This window comes from Eupeodes corollae, chromosome 1 (assembly GCF_945859685.1).
Source record: "Eupeodes corollae chromosome 1, idEupCoro1.1, whole genome shotgun sequence".
In the NCBI taxonomy this organism is placed as follows: domain Eukaryota; kingdom Metazoa; phylum Arthropoda; class Insecta; order Diptera; family Syrphidae; genus Eupeodes; species Eupeodes corollae.
In genome coordinates this window covers 112,003,339-112,019,984 of record NC_079147.1, presented here as the reverse complement: position 1 = coordinate 112,019,984, position 16,646 = coordinate 112,003,339, and the positions used below count along the sequence as shown (strand labels likewise).

General features: G+C 31.9%; 1 protein-coding gene across 1 annotated transcript in view; it reads right to left on the bottom strand.

The window, feature by feature from the left end:
* Positions 1-14,604: 14,604 nt before the first annotated feature.
* Positions 14,605-16,646, bottom strand: part of LOC129954205 (mucin-2) — a 90,296-nt gene continuing 88,254 nt past the window's right edge. The window contains exon 7 of the mRNA XM_056067951.1: positions 14,605-16,567. Within this exon, the coding sequence (XP_055923926.1) occupies positions 16,468-16,567 (100 nt within the window). The 3' untranslated portion in view covers positions 14,605-16,467. The remainder of the gene's footprint in view (positions 16,568-16,646) is intronic.

Below are 16,646 nucleotides of genomic sequence, written 5' to 3'. Positions count from 1 at the left end.
AAACCACCACTACCAGACGTTAACTTATGATCGAAACATTTTCTTACTTAGCTTTTTTTTATAAAAAAAATTCTTGTTACCGGAAAAGTCTGCGTTATTCCAAAAAAACACAAAAAAAGTAAGAATTTTATTCCTATGTGAATATTTTATTGAAATTATTTTAAAATTTCACCACAGCGACAGTGAATTATGACAATTCTAATCTAGAATTGCCCAATCAAATCTTATTTTATTGAGTCTTTATTTTCAATTACATTGTATAATATATTCTTTTTCTTACACTAGTGGTTTATAGATACGGTGACCATATTTTTCGAGACAAAAAAATGAACAGTACCCAAAAAATGAAAAATGATGACCAGTTTCAACATTTTTTTATTTCATTGTGTAATAGTAAATAAATATTATATAATATAAACGAATAAATATAAATATAGTATTATTAGGTATATTTATAAAATAAACAAAAAAGTAGCATTCATCGATAATAAACAAAACAAACATAAAAATAACAGATTCTTTCAGTCTCTAACTTATTAACAAAAAACAAAACATTAAATTTTGTTGTATCATATTTGCTAGTCAAACAACTTTAACATAGAATTACAATATATTAGTATTGTTAAAATAAGTACTTTTCGGAAGAATCATATTTTTAAATAATTCTGACTTTCCTTTTCCGCCTCTGCCTCAATACTCACAAAAGCCCCATTGATATAACGCTGAATTCTTCCGATTATGTCAATGTCATCAGCATATGCTAGTAATTGGACAGACAGACAAAGATAGTGCCTCTTGTGTTGACCTGTGATCTCTGCACTATTCTTTCAAGCACAAAAATCACATGATAGCGCATCACCTTGCCAAAAACCTTTTTTGACATCGAAAGGTTCTGTTAAGTTGTTTCCAACCTGCACAAGCGGACGAGTTTGGCAAGGATGCCAAAACTAGATATGGCTATATACAGTTCGTCCCTGTAGATGCTGTCTTTATTTCGTTATCTATATTTCGTCGTCTATGTTGGATGGATCATCATCCTGCCTGACAGCGGAATTGATTTCGTCGTCACCGTTATATAGTCTGCAGAAGTGGTCCTCCCATATCCTCACATTGACTTTCGTCTTTGCAGCCTTCGGTTCTAGGTTTATGTACCTGTGAATTTCGTTTCACCTGTTCATAAAACTTTCAACATCTTCGACTGCACATTTCTCAAGCCCTCACTTTTTCTTTCTGAGAAGTCGGTGTTCCTCTCGCCTCTTCTGCTCATAGAGCTCATGAGCAGCTCTCGTCCTTTTATGCAGTGCCGATTTGCGTGACTGTTGTTTGGCTGCATTTGATTGCCGACATTTCGCATCAAACTAGGGGTTCCTTGTTGGTGGCTTCTTGGCAATGTTTCCATTGGTTTTCGATACATTGTGTTGGCGGCAGAGAACTTCGGAAAATGATTTGGCAATCTCTGGCGATTGTAGCCGTTCGATTTTGTACCTTCTCGTAGCACCTCCGTGTTTTCCCTTGGGTCTGGAAACCCGAAGTGCTACCTTGGCTACAACGAGGTAGTGGTCCGAGTCGATGTTAACTCCTCGGAAAGTTCGGACATCCATGTTGCTGGAAGCGTGTCTGGCGTCGATCGCAATATGGTCAATCTGGTTGACAGTAGATTGATCTGGAGAATTCCAAGTTCCTTTGTGAATGTTGATGTGTGGAAAATGCGTACTGGCTACCATGACGTTCCGCCCCGCAGCAAAATCTATGAGCAAGAATCCGTTGTCGGAAGTGTTGTCCTGCAGGCTGCATTTCCCGATTATTCCACCAAAGGTGTCTTGGCATTAAAATCACCCAGGACAATTTTAATATCGTAGCTAGGACACTGCTCATATGTTTTGTCTAAGAGCTCGAAGAACATATCTTTGGCGCATATCAGGCTAATGTTGCCGAATTTAACCTTGATGCGTATGGTCATAAGTCGCTCATTGATGAACCTATAACTCAAGACTTCTTGCCCAAGTCTGGCTGCAAAGACAAAGCCGCATCCAAATAAGCCCTGTTAGTTTTCGTGGTAGCAGTCACCATAATAAATATCGCAGTTTTTCATCCTCTCTTTGCCCGGCCCATCCCATCGTATTTCCTGGATGGCGGTGATGTCTGTTGTTTAGCAGTCTAGGGCCTCCGCTAATTCTTCGGCCGCTCGTGGTCTGTTAAGGGACCTAACATTACACGTGCATATCCGAAGTTCGTTGTCCTTTATTCGTTTGCGTTGGTTGTCAACAGTAAATCCGTCAGTATCCGAGGCTTGTTGGTGCTTCGCAACTATGAAAACTTATACGTGGCCAGGAAGTCACCCCGACGCACAACCCCCAACCTGGAGGGCCAGGTCCTTAGTATAACTCCAAGGATGGGGAGCCGGATAAAACCGCTCCTTATAGGCCTGTCTGGATAAGGAGAGGTGCCTTAGTGGAAACACCTCTTCCCACCTCTCTCGTTTGCTGCCCCCAACAACTTTCCACTGGGGTTGGAACCCAATCTCCAGTTGAGGTACTAGGCACCCGATGTTCACCACGGGGAGGTGAGAGTAGGAGTTGATAGACAGAGGTTGGTTTTGAGAAAAACCTGTGGACGCTTGTGTCCTCTTGAATGTACATGTCTACCATTTGAACATCACACGACGGTTTCGTTCGCCCTTAAATTACGTGATTTTTGTTCGAAATTTTTTGTAACGAAAGCTTGACGCTTTGAAAAAATGGTGTTTTACCTACAAGCAGTAAAGACAGTTTTTCCAAATCAGTGGAGTTTTTTAATGTAGAAGTTGTATACGTTAGATCATAACACACTATACCATAAAATAAGTAAATTAGGCGCCGCAACAGTCCGTTGAGAACTAGAGCCTATTGACTTACAACTCTAAACCATTCCTTTGTGCAAGTAAAGTTGACGTGGATAGAAGAGACCCACAGTTTTAAGCCATATCTGAATGGCTAATTTGAGACAACAATTACTCTTGGGGGATTTGTCAATTCTTCGCAAGAGGCAGTACCCGTGAAAAAAAGTAGATAACACAGTCTGGGATTAAACCCAAGACCTCTACCTACACACTACCTTTCACGCCACGGTACTTTAACATATATCAGAGTGAAGAATACTTCGTTCCATATGGATTTTGTGAAATTGCATAATAATCTGTGATTGCAAGTTGCACGAGTACAAGGAAACCGAACTACTTAACTAAACGTCTTATTTTGTGATCTAGTAGGGATTGAAGTTTGACTTCGCCAAAGGACTCAGAAACAAAAACATAGTTAAAATAATCATAGAACAGCATAAGACTGACAAAGCTTCTTCGCCTTATAGCTTGCAATTTAACGCATCTTTCTTTACACGTTTGATTACAGTCATATTAGAGAGGTCTGAATATATCCTTCGGTTCTAAATGACATCTGAGTGGCGAATGCCAACACTAACGAAAAACATGCATCTCAGTTTGTTGAAAAGCAATATTTTCGTATTTGGGATTCTAATTTCAATTTCGGTCCATTATATTTATTTAAAATGGCTGCATTTTAACCTACTAGCTCAGAAAAAATGTATATGGAGCGAATAGCATTTGACTAAGTTTTCTTTATGGAAGGCTGCTGCAATTTGTTGATGAGTACACGATTTTAGCTAGTTGCATTTGGCTTATTGATAAAATATTATTGTTCATTGATGCTTAAATTAAATGTCAATGGCTGTCGAAATAGTACAAACAAAACCGGTATCAACACAACAAAATTAAGAAACTGTTAATAACTTAAATTAGGACTAAGCAGATTAACTTTCAAAACAATTTTTTTCTAAAAATAATAGCAAAAAAAATGGGCAAAGTACACAGACGGCTTGGTCAAATCGTCACCATCGACAAACGTAACTTTGAGGTATTTAAGAACTTAGAAGCTGCAAAAAACAGCACCAGCGCTGAGATAAAACGAAGAATAACTCTTGCTAACGAAACAGCGGTTGGGTTAAGAAAGCAATTGAGTAGCAAAGCTGTCTCTAGAGCGACCCAAGTGTCGCTAAATAAGACCCTCAGCATTCCCGTCCTGTTATACGGTGCAGAAGCATGGATTATGTCTTTGCTCGGAACCGTGCTAGATGGAGAAGTTTATTAGGTGAGGTCCTAGTTCATACATGACTGTAGCGCCACCTTAAGTAACCGCCAACAAAACCAGAAAAAAGAACATCTTTCTTAGGACAAGCAGAAATGGAGTCGAGTCCTTTTCAGTGACGAATCAAAATTTAACATAATGGGAAGTAATGAAATATCTTACTTAAGAAGACCACGTGGCAAGGGATTTTATTCACGTAATTGTATAAAAACACTTAAGGATGGCGGTGGGAAAGTAATGGTGTGGGGTTGCTTTTCAGATGCTGGTTTAGGCCCATTGCATATCATAAATGGAATAATGAACCAATATGTGTACAAAAATATTTTAGAGAACGATATTTTGCCATATGCAGAATGGGAAATTCTATTTCGTTGGGTGTTCCAGCAGGACAACGACCTAAAACACACGTCGAGACTAGTTAAAACCTGGCTTACTGATCATAACATCACTGTTCTGAATTGGCCCTTACAGTCACCAGACTTGAACCCGATTGAAAACCTTTTAAAAATCGTAAAACGGAAAATTAATCGCTAAAATGTAAGAAGTACGGCTTTAAAAGACAAGATGTGTCAATATTTCACTCACGACCTCAAAAGTGAAAGAGCGTTCAAAGTTGTTCTCTTTGGGTTAGACGAAGTAAAAATCGATACTCTCAAATTCGAACTATCTAAATTAGGCTTACAATGCAAAGATATTAAAATGGTTAAAAAGAACTATGACCATTATACTGAAGTGTTTTATATAGTTTTCCTTGAAAGGCAAAGTGTCAAAATTGCGGACTTAAGAAAAAATATTCGTCACGTTCTTCGTACTCAAGTTCGTTGGGAGTTTCAACGAAGACTGAAAAATAAAATTACTCAATGCCAAAATTGCCAAATGTATGGTCATGGTGAGAAAAACTGCAGTATCAAAACCTACTGTGCAAATTGCTCTCAACCCCACAAAACTACCGAGTGCACTTCTACAGGCATTTTCAAATGCGCAAATTGTAAGGGAAATCACAAATCAACTGATATCAGCTGTCCCCGTAGAGTAAAATACCTCGAAATAAGAGGTAAAACAAAATACAAGAAAAGTCCAGCAATGACTCACGCTCAGCCAAACCAGCATAGTAGAACTGTGCCTAACTACATGAGCACACATGATTTTCCTACCCTCCCAAGGCAGAATAGATCTTCTGTGCCTACAACATCAGCAACTCCAGCCGCTCTCCAAGAACGTGGACCTCAACAGCAGTGGACCCAAAATGCAACTGCATACCCTCAAAATGCAACCGTCAATGAGAGTGATCTTTTCACTCAAGACGAACTTTGCTCTCTTACTATGGACCTGATAACGAAGTTAAGTGTATGTAAAACAAAATTTGAACAATTTAATGTTATAACGCAGCTTGCGACAAAGTATTTATACAATCATGTTAAGTAAATCAAACTCTCTTAATGTTTTATGTTGGAATGCCAGGAGTATTCGTTATAAATGTACTGAGTTTTTCAATTATCTCTGTGATAATGATGTCGATATATGTCTTGTGTGTGAAACCTGGCTTAATAGTAGCATCTCTTTCTCACACAATAATTATTATTGTCATAGATTAGATCGTCATCGTACCGATGATGAGATAGGAGGTGGAATTGCCATCGTAGTCAAAAAGAATTTAGTATATAATTTAGTACCAAACGTAAAAACTAATATTTTTGAAACAATAGGTATTGAATTAATATTGAATGATAATACTAAATTTAAAATCATTTCTATTTATTTTCCCGGGGGTGCTTCTAATGCTCAAATGATAAGCTTTTTTAAGAGTGATCTTAGAAAGCTTATCACCATTAATGACAAATTTTTACTCGGGGGTGATTTCAACTGCCGGCATCGAAATTGGGGTTGCAAAAGAGCAAACAAGTGGGGAAATTTGCTACTGGATATCATTATGAGGTATCCAGTAAGCTTGCTCTATCCAAATGGGCCAACATACTTCCCAACCAACAAAAAGTCTTTGCCATCAACATTGGACATGATCATTACGAACTCTCCTGAAATCGTTACTCAGCCTGTGGAAATTAACGCTCTGAGTTCAGATCATATTCCAATAAACTGTGATATTCTCCTTAATAGTAAAATAAAAGATGTGCAATACCTAGATTTTAAAAACGCAAATTGGAATAGATATAGAACAAAAATCAAACAACACCTTAGAAATACACCCTGTGATATAGATAGTATAAGTAGTTCCCACCAAATTGATGAAAAAATAGATTTTTTTACAAATTCCTTACTGGAATGTGTTGAACAGTCAATTCCTAAAAAATCAAAAACTACGAGAACATCTGTTCTTCCACAGTACATTTTAAATTTAATTAAGCTAAGAAATAGATTTAGAAGTCAGTGGAAAATATATAGACAAGTTAGTGATTTTAATGAAATGAATATATACACAAAACAAATAGCCTTCGAAATTTCTAAGTTCAGAAACAAAACATGGAATGAAAAACTTTGCAATCTCGATCCAAATTCAAAACCATTTTGGAAAATTGCAAAAGTACTTAAAAATAAAAATAAATTTGTTCCTCACTTAGAACACAATAATACATTGCTAATTACTAGTGAAGAAAAGGCAGAAGTTTTTGCAGATTCTTTTGAAAACAATTTTAATAATCCGTTGATTAATGAACCCAGTTCAATTGATAACGAAGTATATGACACAATAAATGGCTTAAACCATACTAATGAATCCTTACCCACAGATTTCTTCGTTTCCAACGAAGACATAAAAGATATAATACGTAATATGCGTAATAATAAAGCACCAGGAATAGATTCTCTTAAAAATATTTACCTTAAAGAGCTACCAATCATTGGAATAACATTTGTATGCTTTATTATTAACGCTTGTATCAAGTTGCAATACTTTCCAAGTAAATGGAAAACCGCGAAGATCACACCGATTCTCAAACCAGGAAAACCACCAAATAACCCAAATAGTTATCGTCCAATAAGTCTGCTCAGTAACTTAAGCAAAATATATGAAAAGGTCATAAAAATTAAATTTCTGTATTTTCTTGACACCTCGAATGTCATACCAGACCAACAATTTGGTTTTAGACAGGGTCATAGCACCTCACACCAAGTCCTTAGAATTTGCAGACACATTAAAGAAAAAATGAGTGCAAAACAGTCTACAGGTCTTGTCCTTTTGGATGTTGAAAAGGCTTTTGATAGCATATGGCATGACGGGATACTTCATAAATTAAAGTTATTTGGTTGTCCTTTATATCTCGTAAAAATAATACAAAGTTTTCTCAGAAACAGACAATTTAAAGTAAATATGAATAACATACATTCATCATTAAAAAATATATCGTCGGGTGTACCCCAAGGATCAGTATTGGCTCCATTATTGTACATTACCTACGTTGCTGATTTTCCAGAAATTTGGAATTGCGAAATAGCAATGTTTGCCGATGACACCGCTATTTATAGCTCAAATAATTTTGGCCATGAAATTGAGAATGACTTGCAACATGGTTTAAACAAAATCTACGATTATTTTAAATCATGGAAAATTAAGCTTAATGCTGAAAAAACACAGGCCATATTTTTCACTAGAAAAAGAAAAGCCTGTGCCTTACCACTTGGTCAGCTTAAAATTAACAATTGTGATATCCCGTGGGTTAATTCTGTCAAGTATCTAGGTGTATACTTAGACAAGACATTAACTTTCCGTGACCATATCACAAAAACCCTAAACAAGATAAGTATTACTACTAAAATGCTTTACCCCCTTATATGTAGGAAATCACCCCTGAGTAAATCAAATAAGATAATCCTCTGTAAAGTAGTTTTTCAAGCTATAATTTTGTATGGATGTCCAGTGTGGGGAACTTGTGCAAAATCGCACATTCAAAAACAACAAATTTCTCAAAGCAAAACTTTGAAAATGATGGCAAATCTACCTTGGTTTTTTTCCACTCAACTCTTACATAAACAAACCGGCGTATATCCAGTTGCAAGAAAAATTGAATTTCTCAACCAAAAATTTAATTTAAGATGTAGCGATTCTAAAAATGTATTAATACAAAATTTAATAAACCAATAAATGTATATAATTTATTTATTTATAAATATACATGTATATATGTTTTTGTTGTATTATTATTTTTTTTTTGTTTAAATTATTCATTATTTATTTATTTATTTTCTTATATGTTAATTAATTTATTTATTTATATTGTCTATATATTTATTATTTATTCCCTGTTACAATTATTATTTAAAAACGCAAATATTATGCCCCATAGCCTGGCAATTCCTTTAGATCTTAAGTTTTATTTTTATTTAGTCATTTTTTCCCTTTTATATAAAACCCTGCATAAAACATATTAAATGAAGGTTTTAATCATAGTTTTCCTTCAAATGTAATTTTCAATTCAAAATATCTTTAAAATATTATAAAATTTTTCAGTTGTAAGATATAAATTAAATATCAAATCTCTGAGCAAGCTGCGTATTATAAAAACAAAAACAATTATTTGTAAAAAGCATTTATCTATGAAAATAAAATATCTATCTATCTACGGAAGATTTTTTCCAAAGAGTACAAACGGCTTGAAATGAAGTTCCATCAAATCAGAATTTAAATGAATGCATGCCAAGAAGATGCAAGTCAGTTGTAAAAAACAAGGGATTTACTCCTAATTACTGATTATTTTATAATGTTTATATATTTCAGTTTGAAGTTCCAATTTTTTTGTCGCGGGGGAATTTTGAAGTTACTTGGAACAATTAAACGTTAAGTTACTCAAAGTTGTGTATTTTTGTTAGTTTTTTGCTTTTTTTTTGCATTTTTTTTATTAACTTTGAATACACAGTTTTAATAATATATGACGATTGTTATGTTTCTGGATAAAATTTTAATTTTTTTAAATAAACGCTTACTTTCATTTCTAGTTGCAAATTTTTTTTCCGATACTGTAAATGAAATAAAAACTATAGATTGAACCATCTGCTAGAAGTTTTAGTATACCCTTTAGTATCTTATTTCTAGTAAATACTTCTACTGCCTCCTGATTTCTGAATTACTTCAAGTAACCTGCGGTGAATGAATTCATAGAGTGCTGTCAGATAATTGAGCGAAATTTTGGCCAGTATCATTTTATGGTACTGTTCTTTGGTATTGCCGTCCTCCTTTATAGACTTATCTTCAAAGCCAACCCGACACGTTTTTCATGATGTTCAGGTCAGGAGAATATGGGGGCCATGGTAATAGGTTCACATTTCGCCCCTGAATCTAGGCTTGTGTTACCTTGCGCTATGTATTGTTGCATTATTTTCTTGGAAAGTCCATCGTTGCCCACCAAATAATTCAGAAAACTGCGTTAGTCAATACAAAATCGATTTTTACGTGAAAATTGTCATTTAAAAGCTTTGAAAATCCAGCTCCACTGTCCCGTAACAGGTAATTATACTCCCCATACCAATATACTGCCTCTTTTGCTGTGCCGTTTTTCAACATAGATTTCTTCTTTTCTTAAATTATGGAAATAGCATATATATCAGGACGGTCCAAATCGGGAAAATCATGTTGTTTTTCTCAATTAATACGGTATTTTTGATAATATATTGAAGAGTTTTTGTTGGCAAGTCAACCATGGTAAGTTAATTGCACTGTCAAAGTTCTTCAAGTTAGTGCCAAGAAAGCTTTTTATACATGAAATTTGTTGCTTAATTTTTTGTTTTCTTATAAAAATGATAAGTGCTATTTCTAATATATTAACGAAGATGAAAAAATTGTAAAACCGGTTTTGATATTTAATGGCAAAATTAAAAAAAAATACTTTCTTTCATGGTTTTATATCAATAATAGGACAATATCTTCTGTTTCGGCATTTTTCAAGCAGATGTGTATGTGGTCAGATTAACACACATTTGTTAAATATAAATCAAAAACGGAAAGCATAATTTTTTAAGTTGAAAATACTGATTTTTATGGTAACTAAAATCCTTTCTTCTTGCTTGTTTTTCAATATATAAATTAATAAATCTTCCTTATTCAAATATGGAAATTTATAGGTGGTCATGGGTTAAGTATTTCAGTGTTTGAAACGAAAACTTGTTGAAACTAATTTTGATAGTAAATTTGAGGTCATCGAAAATTCTTTAAAAACTAAAAATTTATGGTTAGAACAAACAAGCCAGTTAAAACTAAAGCTTAAAGATTTTAAACACCAGTTCAAAGTTAAATGCGAAGGGTCTAACCGAAATAAAAAGTCGTTTTTAGCAACCGAAGCAAAATGGCTCGATGAAAATATTTCTTTTGAAATGTATCGTCAGTCTGTTGTACATGGACGTCTTTACTTAATTTCGAAGAAAGCAGTGAGCAAACAAAACGGAAACGTACTGCAAGCCTTAAAAGCACAGTCTCTACTAGTGAACTAGTTTTTGCAGACCAAATGAAGCTGATTTGATTAAAGCTGTTAAATCTTCTCCAAATTTTCTTTAAAACTCGACAAATACAGACAGCAATCAAATGATTTCATCTCGTAATGGATTATAAATGAATATGGAAGCAAAATTATGACGACATCAGTACAACGTTATTAGAAGCTATGCAAAAAATGTGTTTCCATCAAACAAAGAAATTCAGAACAAAAAAGAATTGTAATCTACAAAATGCTCAAGTTCAAGAAACTTTTGCAGAGGTTCCTTGCAACTTCGAAGGATTTAAATGACATGGACAAAATAATTCAATTATTAATAAACGATGAAAATTTATCATTTAGATTGTCAACTTTGCACGCATGGATTCGTTTGTTTGAATGCCTTCTGTTAGTTTTCGGTTAAAGAATGGCGAACCAATGAAAAAACAGAATTTATAGTAACACAGAATAAACTACACATTCAGGGAGAATTCTAAGAGATAAGAGGCTTAATAGTCCATAAACCTAAGCCTGTTTACGGTAACACAAAAACGGGCATTCTGGCAAGAAGGTTTTTCGAAAAAAGCAGCGTAAGCTTTAATTGTAAAGTCTTATATTATTTTACAATGTTTGTCGAGTGGTTTTAGGATCAGCCCACACAAATTTTAACCGTTGTGTGAGGAAACTGCCTTGGTGTTATACAATTTTAATTCACGGCCACCGTATTGCCACCAACTGTTTATTCCAATTGGTCAACTTAGCGAGGAAGCTTTAGAATCTCGAAACAAAGAATTTAAGGTTTTTAAAGAGCACTACAGCCGAAAATCTTAAAGAAAACATACTCTGACTAATATTTTTAATCGGATGATGATTTCTTCGGATCGTGAGCAATCGAGTTTAAGAAGCTAAAAAATAAATGTAAAAAAACAGTTTCCATCATGAAGCAATTCAAATGTTTGAAATTTAAAATATTGTTTGTTATGGTTCCGATTAAATTGAACTATGTTTCGTAAATTCTTTTTTGAAAATTTTCACTTTTTCGTGTTCGTTTCGCTATTCAAGAAATTCAAATTTAAGATAAAATATAGTTTCAATTATAAAACCATAAAAACTTATAAAACAACCATCAATTACTAGTGAAAATCATTACCATAAGCTCGATTCCATCTACGGGTTCTTGTTGCAAAATTAGGGCGTTGGCTCTTGAGTGCAGCATTCTATGGTGATTTTTAACTTCCCATAGGAAGTTATTGTAATGGGTCAGATTTGTCAAATTGAATATTTTTACATTTCTCGACGTTTCAAGGTCCCTGGAGTCGAAATAAAAGATTGTTAGAAAGATGTCTGTGCGTGCGTTTGTGTGTACGTACGTTAACCACAGCAGTTTAAAAAAAGGTGAACATTTTGGTTAACCCTAAATATCTCATGTACCAATGCCACTAGAGACTTGAATTAAATTTGATATCATAAATTGTAACGTGATACATAACAGGTAGGTATATATTTTTCGACAAAAAACTGAAAAAAAAAATATGTCACCTAGAAAATTTTACGACTTAAATATGATTTCATCTCTAAAACAATTTTGTACAGCGAAAAATAATGTTTTTGACATCTGATAAAATTTTGAGAAAAAACGAATAGACAGTTTTTATTTTATAAAAAATAAAAACCTAAAAAAACTTTACTCAAAGTTGGTAAAAATTGATTTTCGACTCAAATATCTTTTCAAAACTTTGAGATATTGGCTTTACTACTTTTATCTTTCAAAACGTATTGCTCTCAAAATTCAGTAAATTAAAAAAAAAAACGAATTGAGCTTTTTAAGAAAACTGAAAAAAACTCAACAATAGTTGGTAAAAATTGATTTTTGACTCAAATATCTTTTCAAAAATTTGAGATTATGGCTTCCAACTAATTTTAACATATACGAAATATTGTTTTCAACATAAGGACACATTTTGAGAAAAATCGAATTGACAGTTTTTTTAACATAAAATAAAAACCTAAAAAAAAAGGGTGGGATGCGACCCACACTGATAACTTCCCATCCCTTCTGTACATTTGTCTTGCTTAAAAGTTTGTCTATATGTACTCGTATCAATTTTTACCAAATTTGCGTAATATTTTTTGTAGATTTTATTTTTTATGAAAAAACGGACTGTTAGATTTTCATATACAAATTACTGAATATGGAAAACAATGTTTTCTGTGAAATAAAATAAGTTTGAAGCCAATGGTTTTAATTTTTGAAAAGCTATTTGAGTCGAAAGTAAATTTTTAATAAGTTTTAGTCTTGTTTTTTTTTAGAGTTTTATTTTTTGTTTAAAAAACTTTCAATTCGATTTTTTTCAAAATTTTATTGAATGTTGAAAACAATATTTCTTATAAGATAAAATTAGTTTGAAGGCGATATTTCAAATTTTTGAAAAGATATTTGAGTCGAAAATCAATTTTTACCAACTTTTATTATTTTTTTTTAGGTTTTTATTTTTTGTAAAAAAACTGTTAATTCGATTTTTCTCAAAATTTTACTGAATGTTAAAAACAATATTTCTTATAAGATAAAATAAGATTGAAGCCAAAATTTCAAGTTTTTGAAAAGACATTCAAATCGATATTCAATTTTTACCAATTTTAAGCTATGTTTTTTTTTTTGATTTTTATTTTTTATAAAAAAAAAACTGTCAATTAGATTTTTCTCAAAATTTTATCAGATATCAAAAACATTATTCTTCGTTGCACACAATTGTTTTGAAGATGAAAATATGTTTTAGTCTTAAAATTTTGGAGGTGACAAATTTTTTTTTCAGTTTTTTGATTTATAAAAAAACCGTTAAATGGAATTTTTCCAAAAAAATATACTTGTTTGGTATCACATTACAGTTTAATATATAAAATTTAATTCAAGTCTCTAGCTCGTAAGATATTTTGGGTTAACCAAAATGTTCAACTTTTTTCAAACTGCTTTGGTAAAAAAACCACCCACGCAATTGTCTTGAGAGCCCTTTCTGCATCTTTCCGCTTTATTATCTGTATAACAAAATTTATTTGAAATCGATATCTTTTCTGGTTCTTGAGAAATGGAGGACGAAAAAAACGTCGCGAACGTACCGACGTACGGACGTACGAACGTACGTACACACGCACGCACAGACATCTTTCTAAAAATCTTTTATTTCGACTCTAGGGACCTTGCAACGTCGAGAAATGTCAAAATTTTCAATTTGGAAAATCGGATCCATTACAATAACTTCCTATGGGAAGTTAAAAACAATACTAAAACTTGGGACAATCTACTAGCATTCATCCCAGCTTCTGTATTGAATTAACTAAAGGAAAGCCCTGAATTTGAAGCAACTTTCACAATCGCCTGTCTTTTCTGAAATGAGACACATCATTTCAGAAAAGACGTGCGATAGTGAGAGCTTTTTGACTCTTCTTTTATGGTTTTTATCTATACCTATCTAGGTCCTTGAGGAAGTTGTATAAACATTTAAACTTCTTCTTTTGCTCGCTATAAAACGGATGGTTTCGCAGAGATCCAGGAAAGCTCAAATTTGGCTTAATTCCTCCTTGGTTAGACCCATACCCATACCTATACACATACTTCTTGATTCTATCAAATCAATACTCGTACTAAGATTTTCACAATTATAGTATCCTTTTATCTGATTTAAACCACTCTAATAGGTAAATTTAGATCTTGTCTCTTCATTTCATGTGACACAAGGAAACAGGTACTTTTTATGACCTTCTTCGGGAAAACCCGCCATAAAACTTGTATTTATCAACTTTTTTACAATATTAATTTAATACTTACCTCATTCATTCCACATTTGGGTTTTCCCGAAAAATCTTAGGGTTTGAAAAATATTGACAAATAAAAACCGAAAAAAAATTGCCCATATTCATGTGACATGAAGTGTATATTCAGCCAACTCCTCGACGATTCGAAACTGGCTGCTTTTTCAAATTCATTCAATAAAAACAGTGGTTTTAATTCATAGTTGATGTGCATTTTTGTTTTAAATGAAGAAACATAAAAGTTTATTTTTCATAAAATATTTATTTGTATAAAAGGACACTTACAATTATGCCGGATAATTTCGTTTTTATAATATTATTACATATATTATAATTTAAAAACAATATCCCATCGATCGTTTATACTTAAGATTTATGTCCTCGAAACTTTACGCAAAGAAATACACAATTATTTTAATCATTTATTTTTTTGTTCGTTAAATTAAAGTAAGTAAGTTTTTCTTCTTTTGTGTTGATGTTGTTGTTGTTGTTGTTTTAAATAATTTAAATAAATACACTACATACAAAATAAACCGGCGAATTTGTATTTTATATAATTTTTCTGTAAACAAAAAAATATACATAAAATGTAAACAAATAAAAACTTGCGTACACTAATTGATTTTTGTTTTATTAGTTTATTACATATTTTATTTCTATTTAATTTTCGTTTTTTTTTGTTTTTATTAATTATTGTTTTGCGCTTGAAAGCACTACATTGTTTAAAAATAAAATTTGATTACTAAATTAAACTACAGGCGGCATGCGCGAAAAATACTCTCTCGCATAATTAACACAATAAATACATAACTAAATAAAATATATATATTTTTTAATAATAATCCTAAATCTAAAGTTTTATTTCTTTTCTGATTTAATTTTTATATTTTAAAAATAGTACTAATAAGAAAAAAAGAAAAACATCCCAAGCTCAAGTAATTGAAAATCTCTCCATCTTACATTCGTTTTTATTATTATTATTTTTATATTATATTTAATAATGCTTAACTATCAGTTTTCACGTACACCGCGTTAGCGTTCGAATTTTAAGTTATTGTTCAAGGTGTTTTTATATTTAACTTTAACTTTAAGTATATTTATGTTTTTAGTAAAAAAGTAAAAAATCTATCATGGGATTTTCAATCAGTCGAACAATAGGATGTGGTAATTCTTTTGTTTTTCTTTTATTTTAATTACTATGAATATTATTTTGTTTTTAATACACCTATATGTACTTAAGTTATAGTTTTTTTCTCAACTAAACCAAGTATTTTATTTCATTTAAATATATCTATTTATTAAACAGATACACGTAAATAATTGAGTTTTTAATTTGTTTGTTTTACTCTACGATTTTTTTTTTCAAATTTTTATTTAAAACTTCTCCTAAAGTCATTAAGTTTATAATTTTATAGGTCGTAGTATAGGAAAGAAGACAATGCTTTAGGTATTCAGAACTTGTTGCCCTAACAACAAAACAAAGAAGACTAGAAGAAGAAGCAACAATTTACAATACATTTATGTATAAAATAAAAAAAAATATAAACTTAAAATTAATAACATTCTAGTTATAAATGCTAAAAATAATCAAATCAAATCAAATTCATAACGTAATTCATTGATTGCCAGTAATAATAATTGTTTAAAATTTGTTTTAAATTTGCAACAAAAAATCACGTTACAAAAATAACATTTTGTAATATTATCATACTTATACTATTTTCATTAATTATAATAAGTAAGTGCGAGCTAAATTAATTGCACCTATACTATGTATACAGCACAATATCACTGGTTGCTTCTGACATATTTTTGTTTTATTAATAAACTAAATTAATTAATAATTTTTTCTGTTGCCTTTTCGTTTATAGATTTTTTAGATATTTTTTTTTCGTTTGCTCTAAAATCAATTCAATTTTCATTTAGTTAATTATTATTATTGTTTTCATTAAGTTTTCTTTTGTGTTTGTTCTTAAATTTAGTTCTTAAAAATTATGGAATTGAGATATTTAGTATTACATTTTTTTAACGGTGTTTTCTGTGTTGGCACCTTAATATAATATTGCTGCATTCTTTGTTTCTAATAAAAATTAATGGCTAGTTTCTCATCTTCGGCGTGACGCAACAACAGCGATCATTTGACGAAGCATTGGCTCAGGCGAACATGTTTTAGGATCACACTTCATTTGTCCGTCGCCACCACACCTTAAAATTAATAAGAAGAGACAAATTTAGTAACAATGATAAATCTCACGTGTTTATGTCGATTCAAAGAAAGTTGTTC